Consider the following 22,156-nt stretch of genomic DNA (forward strand, 5'->3'; position numbering starts at 1 on the left):
TATAGATGATTTTACTAATTTTGTCTTTTAACCTTCCTAATAGTTTTGTACCCAGTTGACTTACTATCTTTACTGTATATTTGCCTTTACTGATGAACTTTTTCTTTTGTGATATTCATGTTTCCAGTTGTGGCCTTTTCCTTTTTGCTTAGAGGAGTCCCTTTAACGTTTCACATAAAGCTGGTTTGGTGGTGCTGAACTCTTAGCTCTTGCTTGTCTGTACAACTTTTGATATCGTCATCAAGTTTGAAAAAGAGCCTGGCTGGGTAGAGTATTTTTTGTTGTACATTTTTCCCTTTCATCACTTTAAATATATGCTGCCAGTACCTTCTGACCTGCATAGTTCTGTTGCAAAGTCAGCTGAAAGCCTTATAGGAGTTCCCTTGTATGTTATTTGTTCCTTTTCCCTTCCTGCTCTTAATATTCTCTCTTTATCTTTTAATTTTTCCATTTAAATCACAGTGTATCTTAATGTGGTCCTCTATGTTGATCCTGTTTGGGACTGTCTGTGCTTCCTGGACCTGGATGTCTCTTTCCTTTCCCAGATTAGGGGAGTTTTCAGATTATTATGTTTTAAAATATGCTTTCCATCCCTTTCTCTCTCTCTTCTTCTTCTGGGACTCCTATAATGAAAATGTTGGTACACTTGATATTGTCCCAGAGAGCTCTTAAACTGTCCTCACTTCTTGATTTCCACTACTCTATCTTTCAGCTTGCTGATTCATTCCTATATATATCATTTAGTGTACTGTTACTTCCTTTTAGTGTATTTTTCATTTCAGTTATTGTATTCTTCATCTGTTTGGTTGTTCTTTATGTTGTTCTTTATATTTTCTAACTCTTTGTTAAAAACTTCTAACCTCTCTGTTCATCCAGTCTTCTCCAAAGTTCTTTTGTTATCCTTACAGTCATTACCTTGAACTCTCTCTCAGGTAGATTTCCTGTCTCCACTTAGTTCTCCTTCTGAGGTTTTATCTTGTTCCTTTGTTTTGAACATGTTCCTCTGTTGCCTTATTTTGCTTAACTAGTTATTTCTATGTATCTGGTAGGCTTGTTACATATCCCAGCCTTGGAGAAGTAGCCTTTTATAGGAAATGTCTTAAGCTTCCAGGAGTTCACTCCCCTCTGATCACTAGGGCTGTATGTTCTAGGGGTGCCCCCTAGGTGGGCTGCATGGGTCCTTCTGTTGTGGCAGACTGACTACTGTGTGTGGTCTCGTAAGCTTGGCTGGCCCCCAGTACAGTTGGTTGCCAGGCCCTGCTTTGTGTGGAGGCTGCTGGCCCCTGGTTGGTGGGGCTAGGTCACAAGGTGGCTGGCTGCTAAACCCCAGGGGACCCCAGGGCTAGTGCTGGCTCACTGATGGGCAGAGTCTGGGTATAGGAGATCCCAGGGCTGGTGCCCATCTGCCAGTGGGTGAAGCTAGTTCTTGGGACCAGTGCCAGCCCACTGGCGAGCAGAGCCAGGTCCTGAGGTCTGGCTTCAAGACCCAGGGGTCCCAGAGCTCGTGTTGGACTGCTGGTGAGTGGGGCAAGTTCCTGATACAGGTGGCTGTGGGGTTCAGTGTGTCCTAAAGTTTGTGTTGGCCTACTGCTAGGCAGAGCTTGGACCCAGCTGGTCCTAGGGTTGGTGCTGGCCTGCCTGTGGGTAGGCTGACTCCTGCCACAGCAGGCTGTGGGGCTGTAGTTGTCCTGGGGCTGGTGTCCACCCACTGTGGGTGAGGCTGTTCCTGAGGCTAAAGCAGCCTTGCTGGTACACAGACCTGGGGCCCAAGGGTTTCTCGGCTGGTGCCTGCCCAGTGGTGGGTGGAACTGGGTGCTAGGGTCTCTGGCTACAGGGCCCTGTGCATCCTGGGTCTGATGTTTGTGCACTGGTGGGCGGGTCTGGATCCTGGGCCCTCTGGTGGACAGGGCCATGTCCAGGGGCAGCTCTGGGCTCAGGAATCTTAAGGTAGCCTGTTTTCAATATTATTTCTTGTCCAGTACTTAGTACATACATTTGAATCAATAAAATTAATAATTCCATTAGTGCAAATAAACTTAATAATGAATATACTACTTGAATACTGATTTGTAAGCAGCTTGTTTTGTTTTTTCTTTTTTCCCTTTTTAGGTTGGACACCACTTCATGAGGCAGCTAGTACGGGATGTAATGATATAATTGTAGAGTTGTTAAAAGCTAGTGCTAATGTTAATTGTGAAAACGTAGATGGAATTCTGCCCTTACATGATGCTGTTGCAAACAACCATTTAAAGGTATAGTGCACATCAGATTAGGTTCCTATTTCTTTTTCTTTAAAAAGTGAGTGAAGACAGTGAAGATATTTTAAATTGCGAACTAAAGTGATTCCTTAAAACAAATGATTTTTAAAAACTGCTTAAAAGTACAAATGAATATGATATTACATATAGATTAGAAAATCAGTGTATTTCCTAATGAATCATTTTTCCATGGTCTCTTCATCATGTAATTCATGTAAGTGAGAATAAACTGAAAGGGCTAGAAGTAAACACAGCCTATTAATATAATACATTCCAATTTTAATTGCGTTAAATGCTTTGCTGTTGTGTATAAAAGAGTCTATATAGTGATGATATATGTGACAGCCAGATGTTTTTTTTTTTTTTTTTTTTTTTTTTTTTTTTTTTTTCGGTATGCGGGCCTCTCACTGTTGTGGCCCCCCCCGTTGCGGAGCACAGGCTCCGGATGCGCAGGCCCAGCGGCCATGGCTCACGGGCCCAGCCGCTCCGCGGCATATGGGATCCTCCCAGACCGGGGCACGAACCCGTATCCCCTGCATCGGCAGGCGGACTCTCAACCACTGCGCCACCAGGGAGGCCCCAGCCAGATGTTTTTTAAACTCGAAATTTCTCATTGGGTTTGAAGTTTCAAAGAAATGGATAAAAGCTCAAGTTGCTTGTTTCCTTGGGGCTTCTTGTATCTTTTCTCCTTTTTTTTTTTAATCAGATAGCTATGGTAAAAATATCACAAGAGAAAATCACCAGGGTAATTATTTCAGTAACACTCAATTTCAAATCTAGACTTTAAAATTCTCCAGATTTTTAAACTTATCTTTTTTGTTTGACAAACCTTAGGAGAAGATTTGTCAGTAGGCAATATAGACTTCAGGAATAATAATTGGCTTTGAAAAATAGTTAAGGAAACTACCAGCAACAACAATATAAAACCAAGGTTCATATAAAAAATTCCTTGGATCTCTCACTAAACTACTTTATCTGTCTCTAGGTATTTTTAATAGCCTGGTAATTTTATTTAATTTTATGAAAATATATTCCCACTATTTTCAGTCTAAATATAGTCATGTGAAAGAATAGTATTGAATTTATGATTTGCAGAGATAAGAGAGATAAACTAATGATTAAGAATAACACCAAATGGGTGGGCTAATGTCCAGGGAGGCTTCTTTTGATCAAAGAAGCTCTTTGACCTTTAAGATATTTAAATCAAAAAAGAATTGACAAAGTCTCAAAGTTATGTGGTCATGCAATGGCAGAAAGCTAACAGGAAGAGTCATTGAAGTGATTAACTTACTGGTTGTATGTACAGGGAAAAGGTTACTTAAAGTGAAACCACTTAAAATAAGGGTCAAAATTTCATAGTAGGAAAATCAGGATTTTAGACATTATCCTGAAAAATGCAATATAAACAAAATAAGGGGTTTCCCAATACCACCCCTATACTTGGAAATTTGTTAGAAAGTGTTACAGAGCTCAGCATATGATTGTATTCATAGCTAAGATTTATTACAGCGGTATAGTAAGGATACACAGGGAGATCATCAGAGAAAAAGGTGGAGTCTGGAGGTATTCATGTGCAGGCTGTACTATGCACTGTTCCTTATGAGAGGTCACATACAGTTTGCTTTTCCCTCAGCAGTGAAAATGTAACGACGTAAGTGCAATGTTTCTGTCCAGGGAAGCTCATTAGAAACTCAGTGCTCAAGATTTATATTGAGGGCTGATCATGTAGGCACCCTCTGCCTAGCACATAGCAAGATTCCAGACTCCCAGAAGCATAAATAAACCACATTGCTTGTGTAGACAGCTTAAGCACAGAGAGCCACTCTTATCAATTAGGGAAAGTTTTATATCAGTGTAGGGCACTGTTTACCAGCCAATTTCACAGATGCCAGCTACAGACCAACCTAGCAAGCAGCCTTTCTAGATAGCAGTTTTAGGCCTGCTATGTTAACTCCTTTCTAAATAGTATTATATTTAGTTTCTAATTGAAATACATACTGATTTCTGGAATAGCAAAAGCAGAATAATGTATGTTTTCTTGGCCTAGCTTTTCTGGAAAAATAGTATGACAGCACATAGGACATCCTTTATCTCACAGTTGGTTTTTTGCATCATGACCTCAGGGAAGGTCTTTTTTTCAAAAATTTTGAGAGGTACCACAAGTTTTCCCTAGGTCCTGTATTAATCCATTCATATTCAAAATTTTTCTTTTTTTTTTAGGTTAACAGTTTTACCTCTAAGCTTCTCATTTATCAGTTGCTTCACAGGTGCTTGTGGTGTTTGGTTCTTCTGTGAGGACAGATCAGGCCAAATCAGTGGAGCAGTTTACAGTTGTCATATCAAATTTAATCAAGATTTTCTTGGTCAGAGTTTGAAAACTTTTTTTGATAACTTTTAGTACTTGATAGTGGTGTCTTGTAATGAAAGCAGGAATTATTGATCTTAGGTGTCTGTAGAGATAACTTTGGAAAAATACCTTTCAGGCAGCTGAGATTCTACTACAACATGGAGCAAACCCTAATCAAAAGGATCAAAAGCAGAAGACTGCTTTGGATGAAGCAGATGATAAAAATATGAAAGAGCTGCTAAAATCTTATGGTGCTATTGAGACTGACAATAGAGATGAGAGTAATGCTGTAGTCACTGGTATGTATGTCAGTGGTGCTTGCTATTTTATAAGGGTGTGTACCTCTGCTTAGAAAAAGAAAATCTTAAGATTTGTGTAAATTGCTTCATAACTAGGGATAAATGTTTTGTAAATGTTTATTAAACTCTTGAAAAGCATCATTTATTTTTAGAAATAACATTTCCAAACTTGGTTTAATTTATAGATTATATGGTCCTGTTGTATTGGGATTATATGTTGAAACAAAACACATATCATTCATTAAACAAACATTAATCTCTCGTAACATTGGATCTGAGATAGAGATGTTACTGAAACTATGCAGATTGGTTTACTTGTAGTGGGGCTGGAAAAGAATGACATTATACTAAAGTCTTTGAAACTAAGATTCCATTACTTCAAAATTTGTAATGATGCCAACTTTTCAAGACAAACTTTCTAATGCTAGAATATGAATTTGTTAAGCAAATATATTATGCTTATATATGTATGTGAGTGTATGTGTAATATATTACAATGGAAAGAATATTTCAAGGGAATATATAGTCAGGTAAAATTTTGTGAACCATTTTTAGCAGTAGTTTGCACTTAAATAATATAATGAGTTATCTATAAGAAATAAGCATTTAATCCTGCCATTTGTGGCAACATGGGTGAACCTGGAAGATGTTATGCTAAGTGAAATAAGCATAGAAAGACACAGAAAGGCAAACTCTTTATGGTGTCACTTATATGTGGAACCTAAAAAAGTCAAGCTTAAAGAACCAGGAAGGTATTGAATGGTGGTTGCCAAGGGCTTGGGGGAGGGGGTGAGGGGGGGAGATGGGGAAATGTTGGTCAAAGAATACAAACTTTCACTTATAAGATGAATTAGTTCTGGGGAGCTAATATATAAGATGATGATTATAGTTTATAATTATAAATTATATACTTAAAATTTGCCAAGAGAGTAAATCTTAAATGTTCTCACCAACACACACACACACACACACACACACACACACACATACGGTAATATGGTAACAATGTCAGGTGATGGATGTGTTAAAAAAAAAAAAAGAAGCATTTAGTGAACACTAATTGAGAAAACATACATTTGTTGAGCACCTGCTATACAAACCAGGCACTTGCCCAAGAAGAGCTTCCAGTCTTGTGAGGAGATAATATTGGGAAGAGAAACCCCGTGACTCACTTTTCCCCCAGCCTACCACAGTCCTTACCAACTGTTTGTTTTCAAGGGAGGAATCATTATTACTGATAATGATTGGTGAGAGGCAAGGATAATCATTGTGTCCTATTTTACTAGTGAGCTAGATCACATGTAGGTCAAAGTCAAGAGACTGACACACAAATCTTCTTTTCTTTGCCTGCTACCATATGCTAAGTCCATAGGGTCAGGGACTTTCTTAGAGCCCCGGGCATGTCTCTTTCCCTCTTCACAGCCATATTTGGAGTTATTGGGCACTCTTGTTAAAAAGTGCTATATCTATTCCCACTTTTCTGTTGTTTCTTGTATTTACCTTTCCTTCATCAGGTTCCCCAACAGAATGAGGGGTATAGGGTACCCATATATGGAGGAAGAGAATCCAAAATGGGAGAAGGTTCAGAGAGAATTTTACAGAGACAGTGAATTATAATCATAGTATTTAAGAGCATGGACTTGAAGTCAGATCTGGTTTCAGTACTAGCTATGTGACTTTAGGCAACTTCTTGAATCCCTCTAAGCTTCACGTTCCTCTTCTGTAAAATAGATGTAATTAATTACCTACCTCATGGGCTCATATGAAGATTAAATAAGATGATTCAGGAAAAGAGTTCGATGTCCAGCATGTGATAAGTATTCAGCAAATGTTAGCTGTAGTTAGTCAATTGATAATAAATAATGAGGTGCTGACCAACATTAAGATATCATAGTAATTATAGACTTAATTTATCCTTCCCATTTCTGTCACCATTACAATTGATAAAATGATGCTAAATTTTTACACATTCTTATATTTTCTAATTTTATGTTTTAAAGTAACAATTCCTGCTATCCAGGCAAAAAGACCTAAACAGTGTTTTTGTGATGACTGCAAAACTGTTGATACACGTTCTATTTCACACCAAGAAAAAACAAAAGAAAACCTTGCCATGGTGAGTGAAGTTGAAATCCTTTTGTTCTTCAGCCTAGAAAATGCCATTCTTTGGGCCAGCCAGCCATTGGCTGTTGGCAGCACTCTTTCCATTTTAAGGATATACAGGTTGAAACTGTTTTTTGTCATAAGAAAATAATACAGCATAATTGAACAGAATGAACCAAGAAAATATGGTATATAGTTAACTCTCCATTATCTGCATTGAACGCAGAATTATAGTTTAGCTGCTATCCTTTACACCTAGGTTGGGTTTTTTGGCTACTTCTTTTCCGACAGACAGTGCCACTGTCATAGTGTGTCTTCACCCACCCACTTCCAAAAAGTATCTAAGATACATACTAGGTAGAAAAGACCCTGGAACCCACACAGAGAAGAGAAAAGAAACCTGGTTTAACCAACGTGGATCCCACATGGTTTATAGTGATAGTGTTTGCTATATGTGAAATCCCTCATGTAAACGTATATTTTTGAAAAAAAAAACATAGTAGTTGCACATATATTAATATATAAGATGGATATTCTTAGTTTGATTAAAACATACAGCTTACTAGACACTAACTTCTTAAGCAAAGTAGCATCCTCAATGAAATATTATTTTGAATAAGACTATGTATGTTGATTAGATTTCCCTTACATATTTTTTGTTAGTGTAGAGGGGAAAATATTCATTGAACCTAAACTATGATTAATCAACTATTTTATACCTTAAATATTTTGAATGGTATTCAAACTAAATTGTATTTGCCTCAGCATTTAAAAAATATTTTACATTGTTCCTGGTATCTCTTGTAATGAATGAAAAGTTAATTGTCAATCTAATTGTCATTCCCTTGTAGGTAATGTCTTTTAAGCTTACAGTTTTTAAGATTTTTCTTTTATATTCTGCAGTTTCACTAGGTTATGTCTAAATGTGGATGTGTTTTAAATTAATTATTCTAAGGACTAGACATGCTCCTTTAATCTGAAGACACATTTCTCATTTGTATTTTGGAAACTCTCAGCCCTTATATCTTTGAATATTACCCCTCTCCCATTCTCAGTATCTCCTTTTTTGGAACTCATATTTAGATGGCTGTTAGACCAGTCTCCATATGTCTTTTTCGTATTTTCCATCTCTTTAACTCTCTGCACTATATTCTGGGCAATAGTCTTTGATCTCTGATTTTCTACCCAAAGCCTTGGGTGGGTGACAAGTAGAATTTTTTCTAATCCTTATTTAAGCTAAAGGACACCCACTTAAGGTCACTAGCTTTATGAGGGGACTCCATTCTAACTCCTTCTTCATGTGGCCCTGAGGCCTTATCTTCTGTTCCTTTGTAGGACCCTAATCCCTAATATCTATGTGTGTTCCAGATCCCTCATGGGCTGCTACTAGCTTCATTTTATTTCTCTTTCTTTTTCCAGTCTTAGCTGGGGACAGGTGGTTAAAGTTTATTGTATTTTGTCTAATGTGTTTTTCCAACTGTTTGGAGTAGACTGGAGTCCTTCTGTATCAGCTCAGTTCACCATATTGACCATTAGTATCTTTAAGGTATATTTTCATGTAAAGATTAAAACATTATGGAAAAATCACCCTATTGTTATTAACTATATGGGTATTTGCTTTAGGAATAATATATATCATTTTAGATGCTGAGCCACAGAGGAATATAGTGGAGATTTAGGAGTTTAATGAAAACCAACTTCAAAAAAAAGAAAAAAAACCTTAAATATGCAGACATTAAAATAATCAAGGGTTTGTCTTTTGTAAATGTAAAATTGTTTTTGAATGTTGAAATTTCCAAACCAAATTGAGGATGGGGGGTGTGACTCTATGGCCAGGTGCAAAGGAAATGAGATGATTTTAGTTTGGTGCTACCTTCCAACACCTTCAGATCACAGCATGTGTAGGCAGCCTCCTTCTCTACCTCCATATAGAATGAGTACAGAAGTAATAAAAAATAATAATGATAATAGTTTGCATTCACCGAGTATTTATTATATGGTAAGCTCTCCTCTAAGTGCTTTATATTAACTCATTTAGTCCTTATAATAATTCTTCTAGGTAGTTTCTATTAATATCATTACCTTCCTCATTACAGATAAGGAAGCTAAAGTAAGAGAGGGTAAGTAACAATCCAGAATTACATTTCTATTAAGTAGCAATGGCAGAATTAAACTCCAGGCAATCTGACTCCAGAGCCTGTGCTCTTAACCACTATGTTTTGTGTTTTTTTTAATTTATTTATTTATGTTTATTCATTTATTTTTGGCTGCATTGGGTCTTTGTTGCTGCACGCGGGCTTTCTCTAGTTGCCGCAAGCAGGGGCTACTCTTCGTTGCGGTGCACGGGCTTCTCCCTGTGGTGGCTTCTCTTGTTGCGGAGCACAGGCTCTAGGCGCACGGGCTTCAGTAGCTGTGGCTCACGGGCTCTAGAGCGCAGGCTCAGTAGCTGTGGCGCACGGGCTTAGTTGCTCTGCGGCATGTGGGATCTTCCCGGACCAGTGCTCGAACCCGTGTCCCCTGCATCGGCAGGCGGATTCTTAACCACTGCGCCACCAGGGAAGTCCCAACCACTATGTTTTAATATTCAAAATTATAAAAGAGGTGTCAGAGGCAAAGATGATCCTGCCATAGTAAAAGTTGTAAATCTGGAATAAAATCATAGTGAAGCTTTACAGTAAGTAGAGTGTAAACTGTCTATAAGTTGCTTATTCCAAAGACAGATCCCAGGTTAGGAGTGTTTTTTTTTGTTTTTGGGTTTTTTTTTTTGGTAAGATAAACAAATAGTAATGAAGGACTAAGAAGGGGGATCTTGGAGGGAAAGTTTTACTGGGCCCTCCATGGTAAAATGTGGAGCTGGTATGGAGTGAAAAGTTATGGCCCATGGTGGACAAGACTGAGTGCATCTACAATATGAGACAAAACAGAAGGGGAAGTCAGCACCAAAAGATGTTTTCTTTATCCCAACCTGTAGGTAGAGGCTTAGTCTGGTCACAAATTTAGACCTTTAGTTTGCTTTTCCACATAACTGGATGGTTTTATTATGTTCATTTTCCATATCCCTTGTGGGCACCAAAGTAAAACTTTAGAGCAACGTACTTCACAAGGCTTTGAGGACATAAATCTTTTAAAAATGAATGTGTTTTGAGAATGTATTAAAGGATACATAGGGCTTCCCTGGTGGTGCAGTGGTTGAGAGTCCGCCTGCCGATGCAGGGGACACGGGTTCGTGCCCCGGTCCGGGAAGATCCCACATGCCGCGGAGCGGCTGGGCCCATGAGCCATGGCCTCTGAACCTGCGCGTCCGGAGCCTGTGCTCCGCAACGGGAGAGGCCACAACAGTGAGAGGCCCGGGTACCGCAAAAAATAAATAAATAAATAAAAATAAAAAATAAAGGATACATAGTACGAGTCAGTCCATCAGTTGTCATTTATTGAGCAACAACTGTATATCCAGCAGTGTGGAAACTTGTACAAATATGAAAGCCATGCTCCTGCCTACAAGATTTCATTGTTTTGATGGAGGAAATATAATATATAAGACATTATACATGTTAATGCTAATTTCTGTAGCACTAAAATTCTTAAGTAATTCTGAGAAAGAAGAAATCAATATGGATTAGATTAGTCAGGGGTTTTGTGTGTGAGATTGGTTTAATATAATAATAATACGCAGTATTTATTGAGCTTTTACTTTGTGCTGACACTGTCCTAAACATTTTATATGTGTTACTCAGTTCAGACAAGGAGAGGATAATTAACTTGCTGTAGTCACCCAGCTAGGAAGAGATGAAACCGGAATTCAAACCCAGGCAGTCCAGTTCCAGAGTCCACTCCACAATTCCATCTCTCATAAGAAAGTTCCGGGCAGAATACATAGAAGGCATTTGAGTCAGGAATATTAATACTGACAAGTATATAAAGAGGTGGTTTTAAATCCCCTTTGTGAGTTTTTGAGAGTGTTTTGTATTTGTAAGACTGTGTGAAATTTCAGTAGTGTGCAATGATAGTCATAAAGCCTTAAAGTGAACTTGTTGCATATATATGGTCTTTAAGTATGTGCTGAGTTGTTCTTTTTCTCCTATGCCTATAACAGAAGTCATTGAGAAATTGTGATTCTTTGTATGCTTGCTACTCTTACATTCTGTTTTCCTGGAGCAGATTTGCTACATAAATCAAGATATATTTAAGTTTAATTTTTCCCCAGATATGCAATATATATACAATTAAGTTTAAACAAAGCCTGAGTACATTTGGAACATAAAGGGAAATAAGCATTTTTAGTGGCACTTTCTTTAGCACTTTTACTGTGCATTTGTCAGTTGCATATCAGAGAAAAACATCTACCTTCTTGTAATGAAGTTTTTAATATTTTATCTGATAGCATCAGACCATCAGTGCCATTCTACAAGATTTAGAAGAAAAACAAGAAAATTTGTTAGCGTTTGAAATAAGAACCCCTGAAGATGCAGGTAAATATATACTCATACTCAAGTCTGATTATTTCAATCATCCAAGGTATTGCTATCTCATCTTCTTTTTTGGGGGGTGGGGTATAAGTATGATTCCATTTTTTTTTTTTTTTTTTTTTTTTTTTTTTTTTTTGCGGTATGCGGGCCTCTCACTGTTGTGGCCTCCCCCGTTGCGGAGCACAGGCTCCGGATGCACAGGCCCAGCGGCCATGGCTCACGGGCCCAGCCGCTCCGCGGCATATGGGATCCTCCCAGACCGGGGCACGAACCCGTGTCCCCTGCATCGGCAGGCGGACTCTCAACCACTGCGCCACCAGGGAGGCCCTGATTCCATTTTTATAAAGTTCAAGAACAGGCCAAATTAACTTGTGGTAGAATTCAAAATAGGAGTGCAGTGGGTTTGAAGGTGCCCTACCCCCAAAATATGTCCACATTCTAAGCCCCAGAACATGTGAATGTGACTGTTTTGCAGGGGGGAGAGTCTTTACAGATATAATTAGAGATCTTGAAATGAGATTTATATTGGATTTTCCAAATGGGCTCTAAATCCAATGACAAGTGTCCATTTAAGAGACACACAAGAGAGAGACAGAGAGAAGGAGAAGGCCGTGTGAAGATGGAGGCAGAGACTGGAGTGATGCAACCACAAGCCAAGGAATGCCTGGAGCCACCAGAGACTAGAAGAGGCGAGGAAATTTCCTCCCCTAGAGCCTTCAGAGGGAGTACAGTACTGTCAGTACCTTAATTTTGGACTTCACTCTTTGCAGGAGTATGATATCCCTTGAAACCAAAGTAAAATAATATAAAATGAAATCATTTTTTTAAAGTGATAATAAATCCTCAAAGTTAATTCTAAGTTATTGAGTAGACTAAGTATCTTCACATAGAAGTATTTAGGGCAAGTTTCTCTTTATAAAATGGTTATACTGCTGGTGTTTCATTAGGAAGAATTTTTTAAAATATAATTACACATCTTCAAATGCACTAGAAAAACTTCATGTCAGAGGGAACCAGTTCTGAATCATTTATGACTTGACTATACATTCCATATTTGTCATGTTGCAATTTGATAATAATTACTAAGCCATAAGCCAAATTATTATTTGTCCTGAGTAGGATTTATTTGAAGACTTGTTTGTTTGCTTCTTTTATCCTGCATGAAACTTCCCATATTCTGCTCATAAGATAAAAGTACCCTTTGAGATAAAATCAGACACTTTGGGAAGATCCTTGATTTATAACCTTTTTTCTTCCTTTTTGGCATTAATTTACTAAAACATCTAAATTTTAGAGTTGAAACTCACAGAATTGCAAACATTTAAGGCATTACCAGAAATAATGTATTAGATGTGTGAGAAATAATGTATTAGATAGTATTAATTAAACAATGGATGGTCTATATTTAATTTTTTCTCCCATATGCTACTTTATTATTTTTTTAATTTTTATTTCATATTGGAGTATAGTTGATTAACAATGTTGTGTTAGTTTCAGATGTATAGCATAGTGATTCAGTTATACATATACACATATCTATTCTTTTTCAAGTTCCTTTCCCATTTAGGCTATTACAGAATATTGAGCAGAGTTCCCTGTGCTATACAGTAGGTCCTTGTTGGTTATCTGTTTTAAATATAGCAGTGTGTATATGTCAATCCCAAACTCCCTGTGTATCCCTCTCCCCCACCCTCTCCCACTGGTAACCATAAGTTTGTTCTCTAAGTCTGTGAGTCTTTTTCTGTTTTGTAAATAAGTTCATTTGTATCATTTTTTTTAGATTCCACATATAAGCAATATCATATATTTGTCTTTCTCTGTCTAACTTACTTCACTTAGTATGATAATCTCCAGGTCCATCCACGTTGCTGCAAATGGCGGCATTATTTCATTCTTTTTAATGGCTGAGTAATATTCCATTGTATATATGTACCACATCTTCTTTATCATTCGTCTGTCGGACATTTAGGTTGCTGCCATGTCTTGGCTATTGTACGCAGCACTGCAGTGAATATTGGGTTGCGTATATCCCTTTGAACCGTGGTTTTCTCCAGATATATGCCCAGGAGTGGGATTGCTGGATCCTATGGTAGCTCTATTTTTAGTTTTTTAAGGAACCTCAGTACTGTTCTCCTTAGTGGCTGCACCAACTTACATTCCCACCAACAGTGTAGGAGGGTTCTCTTTTCTCCACACCCTCTCCAGCATTTATTGTTTGTATACTTTCTGGTGATGGCCATTCTGACTGGTGTGAGGTGATGTCTCATTGTAGATGTGATTTGCATTTCTCTAATAATTATCAATATTGACCATCTCTTTTCATGTGCCTCTTGGCCATCTATATATATCCTTTGGAGAAATGTTCTTTTTATTTAGTTATTCTGCCCATTTTTTGATTGGGTTATTTTTTTTATAGAGAGCCTCATGAGCTGTTTGTAAATTTTGAAGATTAATCCCTTTTTGGTCACATCATTTGCAAATATTTTCTCCCATTCTGTTAGTTTTTGGTTTGTTTATGGCTTCCTTTGCTGTGCAGAAGCTTTTGAATTTAATTAGGTCCCATTTGTTTATTTTTGTTTTTATTTCCATTACTCTAGGAGATGGATCTAAAAAGATAATGCTGCGATTTATATCAAAGAGTGTTCTGCCTGTGTTTTCCACTAAGAGTTTTATAGTCTCAAGTCTTTTTTTTTTCTTTTTTTTTTCTTTTTTTGCGGTATGCGGGCCTCTCACTGTTGTGGCCTCTCCCGTTGCGGAGCACAGGCTCTGGACGTGCGGGCTCAGCGGCCATGGCTCACGGGCCATGCCGCTCCGCGGCATGTGGGATCTTCCCGGACCGGGGCACGAACCCGTGTCCCCTGCATCGGCAGGCGGACTCTCAACCACTGCACCACCAGGGAAGCCCTCAAGTCTTACATTTAGGTCTTTAATCCATTTTGAGTTATTTTGTCTTTATGGTGTCAAAGAATGTTCTAATTTCATTTTTTTACATGTAGCTTTCCAGTTTTCCCAGAACCATTTATTGAAGAGACTGTCTTTTCTCCACTGTATAGTCTTGCCTCCTTTGTCTTAGATTAATTGACCATTAGGAGTGTGGGTTTATTTCTGGGCTTTCTGTCTTTTTCCATTGACCTATATTTCTGTTTTTGTACCAGTACCATACTGCTTTGATGACCGTAGCTTTGTAGTATAGTCTGAAGTCAGGGAGCCTGATTCCTCCAGCTCCATTTTTCTTTCTCAAGGTCACTTTGGCTATTTGGGGTCTTTTGTGTCTCCATTGTTCTAGTTCTGTGAAAAATGCCATTGGTAATTTGATAGGGGTTTCATTGAATCTGTAGATTGCCTTGGGTTGTATAGTCATTTTGACAATACTGATTCTTCCAATACAAGAACATGGTATATCTTTCCATCTGTTTGTGTCATCTTTGATTTCTTTCATCAGCATCTTACAGTTTTCAGAGTACAGGTCTTTTCCCTCTTAGGTAAGTTTATTCCTAGGTATTTTATTCTTTTTGATGTGATGGTAAATGGGATTGTTTCTTTAATTTCTCTTTCTGATCTTTCATTGTTAGTGTATAGAAATGTTGTATAGTATCATGTCATCTGCAGATGGTGACAGTTTTACTTCTTCTTTTCCAATTTGGATTCCTTTTATTTCTTTTTCTTCTTTGATTACTGTGGCTAGGACTTCCAATACTATGTTGAATAAAAGTGATGAGAGTGGACATCCTTGTCTTATTCCCAATCTTAGAGGAAATGCTTTCAGCTTTTCCCCATTGAGTATGATGCTAGCTGTAGGTTTGTCATATATGGCCTTTATTATGTTGAGGAATGTTCCCTCTCTGCCCACTTTCTAGAGAGTTTTTATCATAAATGGGTGTTGAATTTTGTCAAGTTTTTTCTGCATCTGCTGAGATGATCATATGGTTTTTATTCTTCAATTTGTTGACATGGTGTTGTATCACACTGATTGATTTGTGGTTATTTTAAAATCCTTGCATCCCTGGGATAAATCTCACTTGATCATGGTGTATGATCCTTTTAATGTATTGTTGGATTCAATTTGCTAGTATTTTGTTGAGAATTTTTACATCTATGTTCATCAGTGATATTGGCCAGTAACTTTCTTTCTTTTTGTGGTATCTTTGTCTGGTTTGGGTATCAGGGTGATAGTGTCCTCACAGAATGAGTTTGGGAGTGTTCATTCCTCTGCAATTTTTTGGAATAGTTTCAGAAGGGTGGGTGTTAACTCTTCTCTAAATGTTTGATAGAATTTGCCTGTGAAGCCATCTGGTCCTGGACTTTTGTTTGTTGGGAGCTTTTAAATCACAATTTCAATTTCAGTACTTGTGATTGGTCTGTTCGTACTTTCTATTTCTTCCTGGTTCAGTCTTGGGAGATTGTACCTTTCTAAGAATTTGTCCATTTCTTCTAGGTTTTCTATTTTATTGGCATATAGTTTATTGTAGTAGTCTTTTGTGATCCTTTGTATCTCAGAAGTGTCCATCGTAACTTCTCCTTTTATATTTCTAATTTTACTGATTTGAGCCCTCTCCCTTTTTTCTTGATCAGTCCACTTAAAGGTTTATCAGTTTTGTTTATCTTTTTAAAGAACTTTTTAGTTTCATTGATCTTTTCTATTGTTTTCTTCATCTCTATTTCATTTATTTCTGCTCAGATGTTTATGATTTCTTTCCTTCTACTAACTTTGAGTTTTGTTTGTTCTTCTTTCCCTAGTTGCTTTAGGTATAAGCTTAGGTTGTTTATTTGAGATTTTTCTTGTTTCCTGAGGTGAGATTGTATTGCTATAAACATCCGTCTTAGAACTGCTTTTGCTGCGTCCGATAGGTTTTGGATCATCATGCTTTTGTTTTCATTTGTCTCTAGGTATTTTTTTATTTCCTCTTAGATTTCTTCAGTGATCCATTGGTTGTTTAGTAGTATATTGTTTAGCTTCCACATGTTTGTGTTTTTTACAGTTTTTTTCTTGTAGTTGATTTCTAATCTCATAGTATTGTGGTCAGAAAAGATTCTTGATAGTATTTCCGTTTTCTTAAGTTTAACCAAGGCTCACTTTGTGGCCCAGCATGTGATCAATCCTGGAGAATGTTCCATGTGCACTTGAGAAGAATGTGTATTCTGCTGCTTTTGGATGGAATGCTCCATAAATATCAATTAAGTCCATCTGGTCTAATGTGTCATCTAAGGCCTGTGTTTTCTTACTGATTTTCTGTCTGGATGATCTGTTCATTGATGAAAGTGGAGTGTTAAAAGTCCCCCATTATTTTTGTGTAATTGTCAGTTGCTCCTTTTATGGCTGTTAGTATTTGCCTTATATATTGAGGTGCTCCTATGTTGGGTACATATATATTTACAATTGTTATATCTTCTTCTTGGATCGATCCCTTGATCATTAGGTAGTGTCCTTTTTTGTCTCTTGTGACAGTCTTTATTTTAAAGTCTATTTTGTCTGATATGAGTATTGCTACTCCAGCTTTCGTTTGATTTCCGTTTGCATGGAATACCTTTTTTCATCCCCTCACTTTCAGTCTGTATGTCCCTAGATCTGAAGTGGGTCTCTTGTAGACACCATATATATGGGTCTTGTTTTTGTATCCATTCAGCCAGTTTATGTCTTTTGGTTGGGCCATTTAATCCATTTTCATTTAAGATAATTATCAACGTGTATGTCCCTATTGCCATTTTGTTAATTGTTTCAGATTTGGTTTTCTAGATCTTTTTTCCTCCCTTACTCTTCTGTTCTCTTCTCTTGTGATTTGATGATTAACTTCAGTGTTGTGTTTGGATTCCTTTTCCTTTTGTGTGTGTGTATCTATGTAGATTTTTGGTTTGCGGTTACCATGAGGTTTTAATATAGCAGTCTATATATATATATATATATACAAGATTGTTTTAAATGCTGTTTTTTTTTATTTCAAATGCATTTCCAGTATCCTGAATTTGTACTCTCCTCTTCTCATGATTGCTGGTTTTGATATCATATTTGTGTATGGATGATTTCCTACCTTTACTATATGTTTGCCTTTACTGGTGAGCTTTTCCATTCATCATTTTCTCATTTCTAGTTGTGACCTTTTCTTTTCCACCTAGAGAAGTTCCTTCAGCATTTGTTGCAAAGCTGGTATGATGGTGCTGAATTCTCTTAGCTTTTGCTTGTCTGTAAAGCTATTGATTTCTCCATCGAATCTGAATACGATCCTTGCCGGGTAGAGTAATCTTGGTTGTAGGTTCTTTCCTTTTATCACTTTAAGTATTTTGTGCCACTCCCTTCTGGCCTGCAGGGTTTCTGCTGAGAAAGCAGCTAATAACCTTATGGGAATTGCCTTGTATGTTATTTGTTGTTTTTCCCTTGTAGCTTTTAATATTTTGTCTGTGTTTTTAATTTTTGACAATTTGATTACTGTGTGTCTCAGCATGTTTCTCCTTGGGTTTATCCTGCCTGGGACTGTCTGTGCTTCCTGGACTTGGGTGGCTATTTCCTTTCCCATGTTAAGGAAGTTTTCAGCTATTATCTCTTTAAATATTTTCTCAGGTCCTTCCTCTCTCTCTTCTCCTTCTGAGACCCCTGTAATGTGAATGTTGGTGCATTTAGTGTTGTCCCAGAGGTCTCTTAGGCTGTCCTCATTTCTTTTCATTCTTTTTTCTTTATTCTGTTCTGCAGCAGTGATTTCCACCATCTGGCTTCCAGCTCACTTATCCATTCTTCTGCCTCAGTTATTCTGCTATTGATTCCTTCTAGTGTATTTTTTTTATTTCAGTTATTGTACTTTTCATCTCTGTTTGTTTGTTCTTTAATTCTTCTAGGTCTTTGTTAAACATTTCTTGTATCTTCTCGATCCGTGCCTCCATTATTTTTTCAAGGTCTTGGATCATCTTTACTATCATTACTCTGAATTTTTTCAGATGGATTGCCCATTTCCACTTCACTTAGTTGTTCTTCTGATGTTTTATCTTGTTCCTTCATCTGGGACATATTCCTTTGCTATCTTATTTTGTCTAACTTTCTGAGATTGCTGTTTCCATTCTGCAGGCTGCAGGGTTATAGTTCTTTTTGCTTCTGCTGTTCTGCCCCGCCAGTGGATGAGGCGTATAAGAGGCTTGTGAAGGCTTCCTGGTGGGAGGGACTGGTTCCTGCCCACTGGTGGGTGGAGCTGGGTGTTGTCCCTCTGGTGGGCGGGCCATGTCAAGGGGTGTGTTTAGCCAGCGGCTGTGTGCTCAGGAAGACTTTAAGTAGCTTGTCTGCTGATGGGTGGAGCTGTGTTCCTGCCCTGTTGGTTGTTTGGCCCAAGGTGTCCCAGCACTGGAGCCCACAGGCTGTTGGGTGGGGCCAGGTCTTGGTGAGAAAATGGCGCCCTCCAGGAGGGCTCAAGCCAGTGAGTACTACCCAGAGCTACTGCCACCAGTGTCTTTGTCCCTGCAGTGAGGCACAGCCACCCCCCACCTCTGCAGGAGACCCTCCAATGCTAGCAGGTAGGTCTGGCCCAGGCTCTCATGAAGTCATTGCTTTTTTCCCTGGGTCCTGGTGCACATGAGACCTTGTGTGCACCCTCCAAGAGTGTAGTTTCTGTTTCCCGCAGTGCTGTGGAATTCCTGCCATCAAACCCTGCTGGTCTTCAAAGCCAGATTCTCTGGGGCCCCCTCCTCCCATTGCCAAACCCCCAGGCTGGGGAGCCTGACGTGGGGCTCAGAACTTTCACTGCTGTAGGAGAATTTCTGTGGTATACTGATTTTACAGTTTATGGGTTGCCCACCTGGCGGGTATGGGATTTGATTTTATCGCGATTGCGCCCCTCCTACTGTCTCATTGTGGTTTCTTTGTCTTTGGATGGAGGATATCCTTTTTGGTAGGTGTGCTAGATGAGCTGCTTTTACATTCTTTTTTGTCATAATCATCATCCTTAGTGGTTACGTAGTAAATGTTCAATGAATGTTCCATGGTTTACTTAATTTTCCCCTTTTTGTTGAGCATTTAGATTTTTGTAATTTTTTGCTGTTACAACACATAGTTTTTTCTGGATTTAGGATTATCTTCTTAGGAAAAATTAACATAATTGAAATTATTGGGTCAAAAATATATAAACGTTTAAAAATCTATTGGTTCATATTGATAAATTGATTTCCTAAAGTATTACATAAGAATTTGTACTTTCGCCAACACACATTGGTGTTTGTTTGCTTTTACGCTGCTAATAGCATCAGTCTTTTCATTTTAAATAATTTTACAGGAAAAAATTTTTACTAGTTTAATAAAAAATATGCATCGTATTTTCATCTGCCTCATTGATTTTATTAGTGGTACTTGTTCACTAGTTTTATTTTCTGTTTTGTAAACTGACTGTTCCTGTTTGTTAATAAATTGGAGCCATTTTATATAATCAAGTTATTGACCCCTTTTCTGCCATAACTGATGCAAATACTTTTTTCACCCCTTAACTGTCTTTTTATTTATAACATGTTAGTGTGTGCTTAAATACAGAAATTCTCAAATTCTGTATAGTAGAATGTATCAGCCTCTTTGCTCTTTCTTTTACTGCTTCTAAGATTAGGAACTTTCCTCCCCTCCCCACCCCCAGGCTTTGTAACTTAATTTTATTCTGTTATAACCATGATTCTGTTATTGCCATGATTATTCTAATCATGATCCCTATTTTTGGTCTCATTGCCCCTTTAGGGGAGGAGAGGTAAGGCAGTAGGACTCTAGAGTTCTTGGCTGGTGATCAAGTCCTGACTGTGGTTGGTGCCATCACTCTTTTGCAGTTGTTTAAAACTAAGTTTCTTCAAAACAAAATTTCTGAGGCTGTTCTGAAACTTCTACATAGCTCCCATAATGTGACAGTGCACATTTTTCTTTCCTGGGGCCCTCTCAGTCTCCTCTCAGCTTCTTTTTTTTCCTGGTGGTCCACCTTACACAGATTGTCACCTCAGGTACAAACCTTCATAAGCAGGACCACAGGGCAGTGTCCACACTGTCTTCAAGATCCTGGCTCCTTGGACCCACTGTTAGAAGGAAGGACAATTAATTCCTAGCACAGCAGCAACTTTCTCCTTGCCCTGCTGTGGAAGCTCCCTGCTTTTCAGGGTCTCAACCTCTAGATGTTCAAGGTCAAGGAGGAAGTCAGATATGTGTCCATTGTCACCTCAATAGAAAGTCGTTACACTCTTAATAGTCCTTTGAGAAACTACCCCTTTAGGCTTGAGGTAAAGGGGAGAAACGCCCTCTCCTTTCACTTTTGCTGCTCAGCATAGAGAATCCCACCCAGTTAAGCTACAGCTCTCTAAAGAAACAGCTTTACAAAGTCACCACCTCCATATTCTGACATCTTTTGTATCTTTGATCTGGTTGAGAGATCCAAGAGTAACAAATTTTTTCTGTACATTTCTTTGTAAATTTTTCTTATTGATGTTTTATATACACTTTGATGTCGAATATTTTTAGTGCCTCAACTGAATTGAGGCAGAAAAAAATGTTCATTTTAAACATTTTATATGTTTTTTTCTAAGCATCTTAACTCTATAATTCAACTGAAATTTCTCTGCCACATACGGTATAAGGATAGAATAGGGCTTTCCCCCATATTACTACCCCATTTGCCTAGTCTTATTTGTTGAATAATTCCTCTCATCTTCATTGTTTACAATGCCTTATTATCACATATTAAAATCTTACACATATTAGGGCAATTTCTAGGTTTTCTCTAAGATACCATTGATTAATTTTGTCTCTTTGATAAATAAGTATATAGTATCAAGTTACATGTAAAACATCTTTATATCCATTCTTATAGAAATATATAGAATCTTTAGGTTGCTATGATAATGTTATTTTTACCAGTGGTTTAAAATTCAGTTAGAAAACCCAAATGTAACAGGAGACATAGATAGTGTAAATGTTTTTTATTGAAGTGTCAAATCTGCTAAAAAATTTATATCTAAATTCTTAATTATCATACAAGTTTCTCCCCTTTGTTAGCCTATGCATCACATCGTGAAACTAATCTTTTGCCATAATAATAGGGAGATAGAAACTAGTCTCGGAACAGACTCTATACTTATATGTCTGATTTGCGGAGGGAGGTTCTGGAGTAAATTCCAACTATGAACTTCATGTCATTTTTCACCACTGATTTTGTCTAGTTAAATTATCTAGAAAAATATGCGTTGGTCTAAAAGAATTAGGAAAAAGCTTAAGAAACAAAGCCAAAAATGAAATGAATAGCAAGTAGGCTTAAAAGAGATAAAATGTATTCATCTAAGTGAAATTTCCTATTTGGGAATCTGGGTTTGGACATAACTGACGTTTACATGTAAATCCTGTGAATCTGTGATGCGGGAGGTCATGATGCCTTGGGAAGCAATGGAAGAAAGTAGGAAAAATTTAATTGTTATAAAAGTAATTTTATATAGATCAATAAGTGACTGTAGATATCATATAGCCCTATCTAAGTGTTAACTGTAAAGAACAAAAACTAACAGTATGGGACTTCCCTGGTGGTGCAGTGGTTAAGAATCCGCCTGCCAATTCAGGGGACACGGGTTTGAGCCCTGGTCCACGGGTTTGAATCCCATGAAGATCCCACATGCCACAGAGCAACTAAGCCCATGTGCCATGACTGCTGAGCCTGTGCTCTAGAGCCCACAAGCCACAACTACTGAGCCTGTGTG

At 37.9% G+C, this 22,156-nt stretch overlaps 1 protein-coding gene across 1 annotated transcript in view; it reads left to right on the forward strand.

Annotated features, from left to right (window-relative positions):
- Positions 1-22,156, forward strand: part of ANKRD31 (ankyrin repeat domain 31) — a 133,797-nt gene that overhangs the window by 73,992 nt on the left and 37,649 nt on the right. Inside the window, exons 17-20 of the mRNA XM_082624141.1 lie at positions 2,110-2,252; positions 4,742-4,904; positions 6,905-7,020; positions 11,389-11,476. Coding sequence (XP_082480267.1) covers positions 2,110-2,252; positions 4,742-4,904; positions 6,905-7,020; positions 11,389-11,476 — 510 coding nt within the window. The remainder of the gene's footprint in view (positions 1-2,109; positions 2,253-4,741; positions 4,905-6,904; positions 7,021-11,388; positions 11,477-22,156) is intronic.

This window comes from Mesoplodon mirus (genome assembly GCF_964341445.2).
Source record: "Mesoplodon mirus genome assembly, chromosome: 5".
Taxonomy (NCBI): domain Eukaryota; kingdom Metazoa; phylum Chordata; class Mammalia; order Artiodactyla; family Ziphiidae; genus Mesoplodon; species Mesoplodon mirus.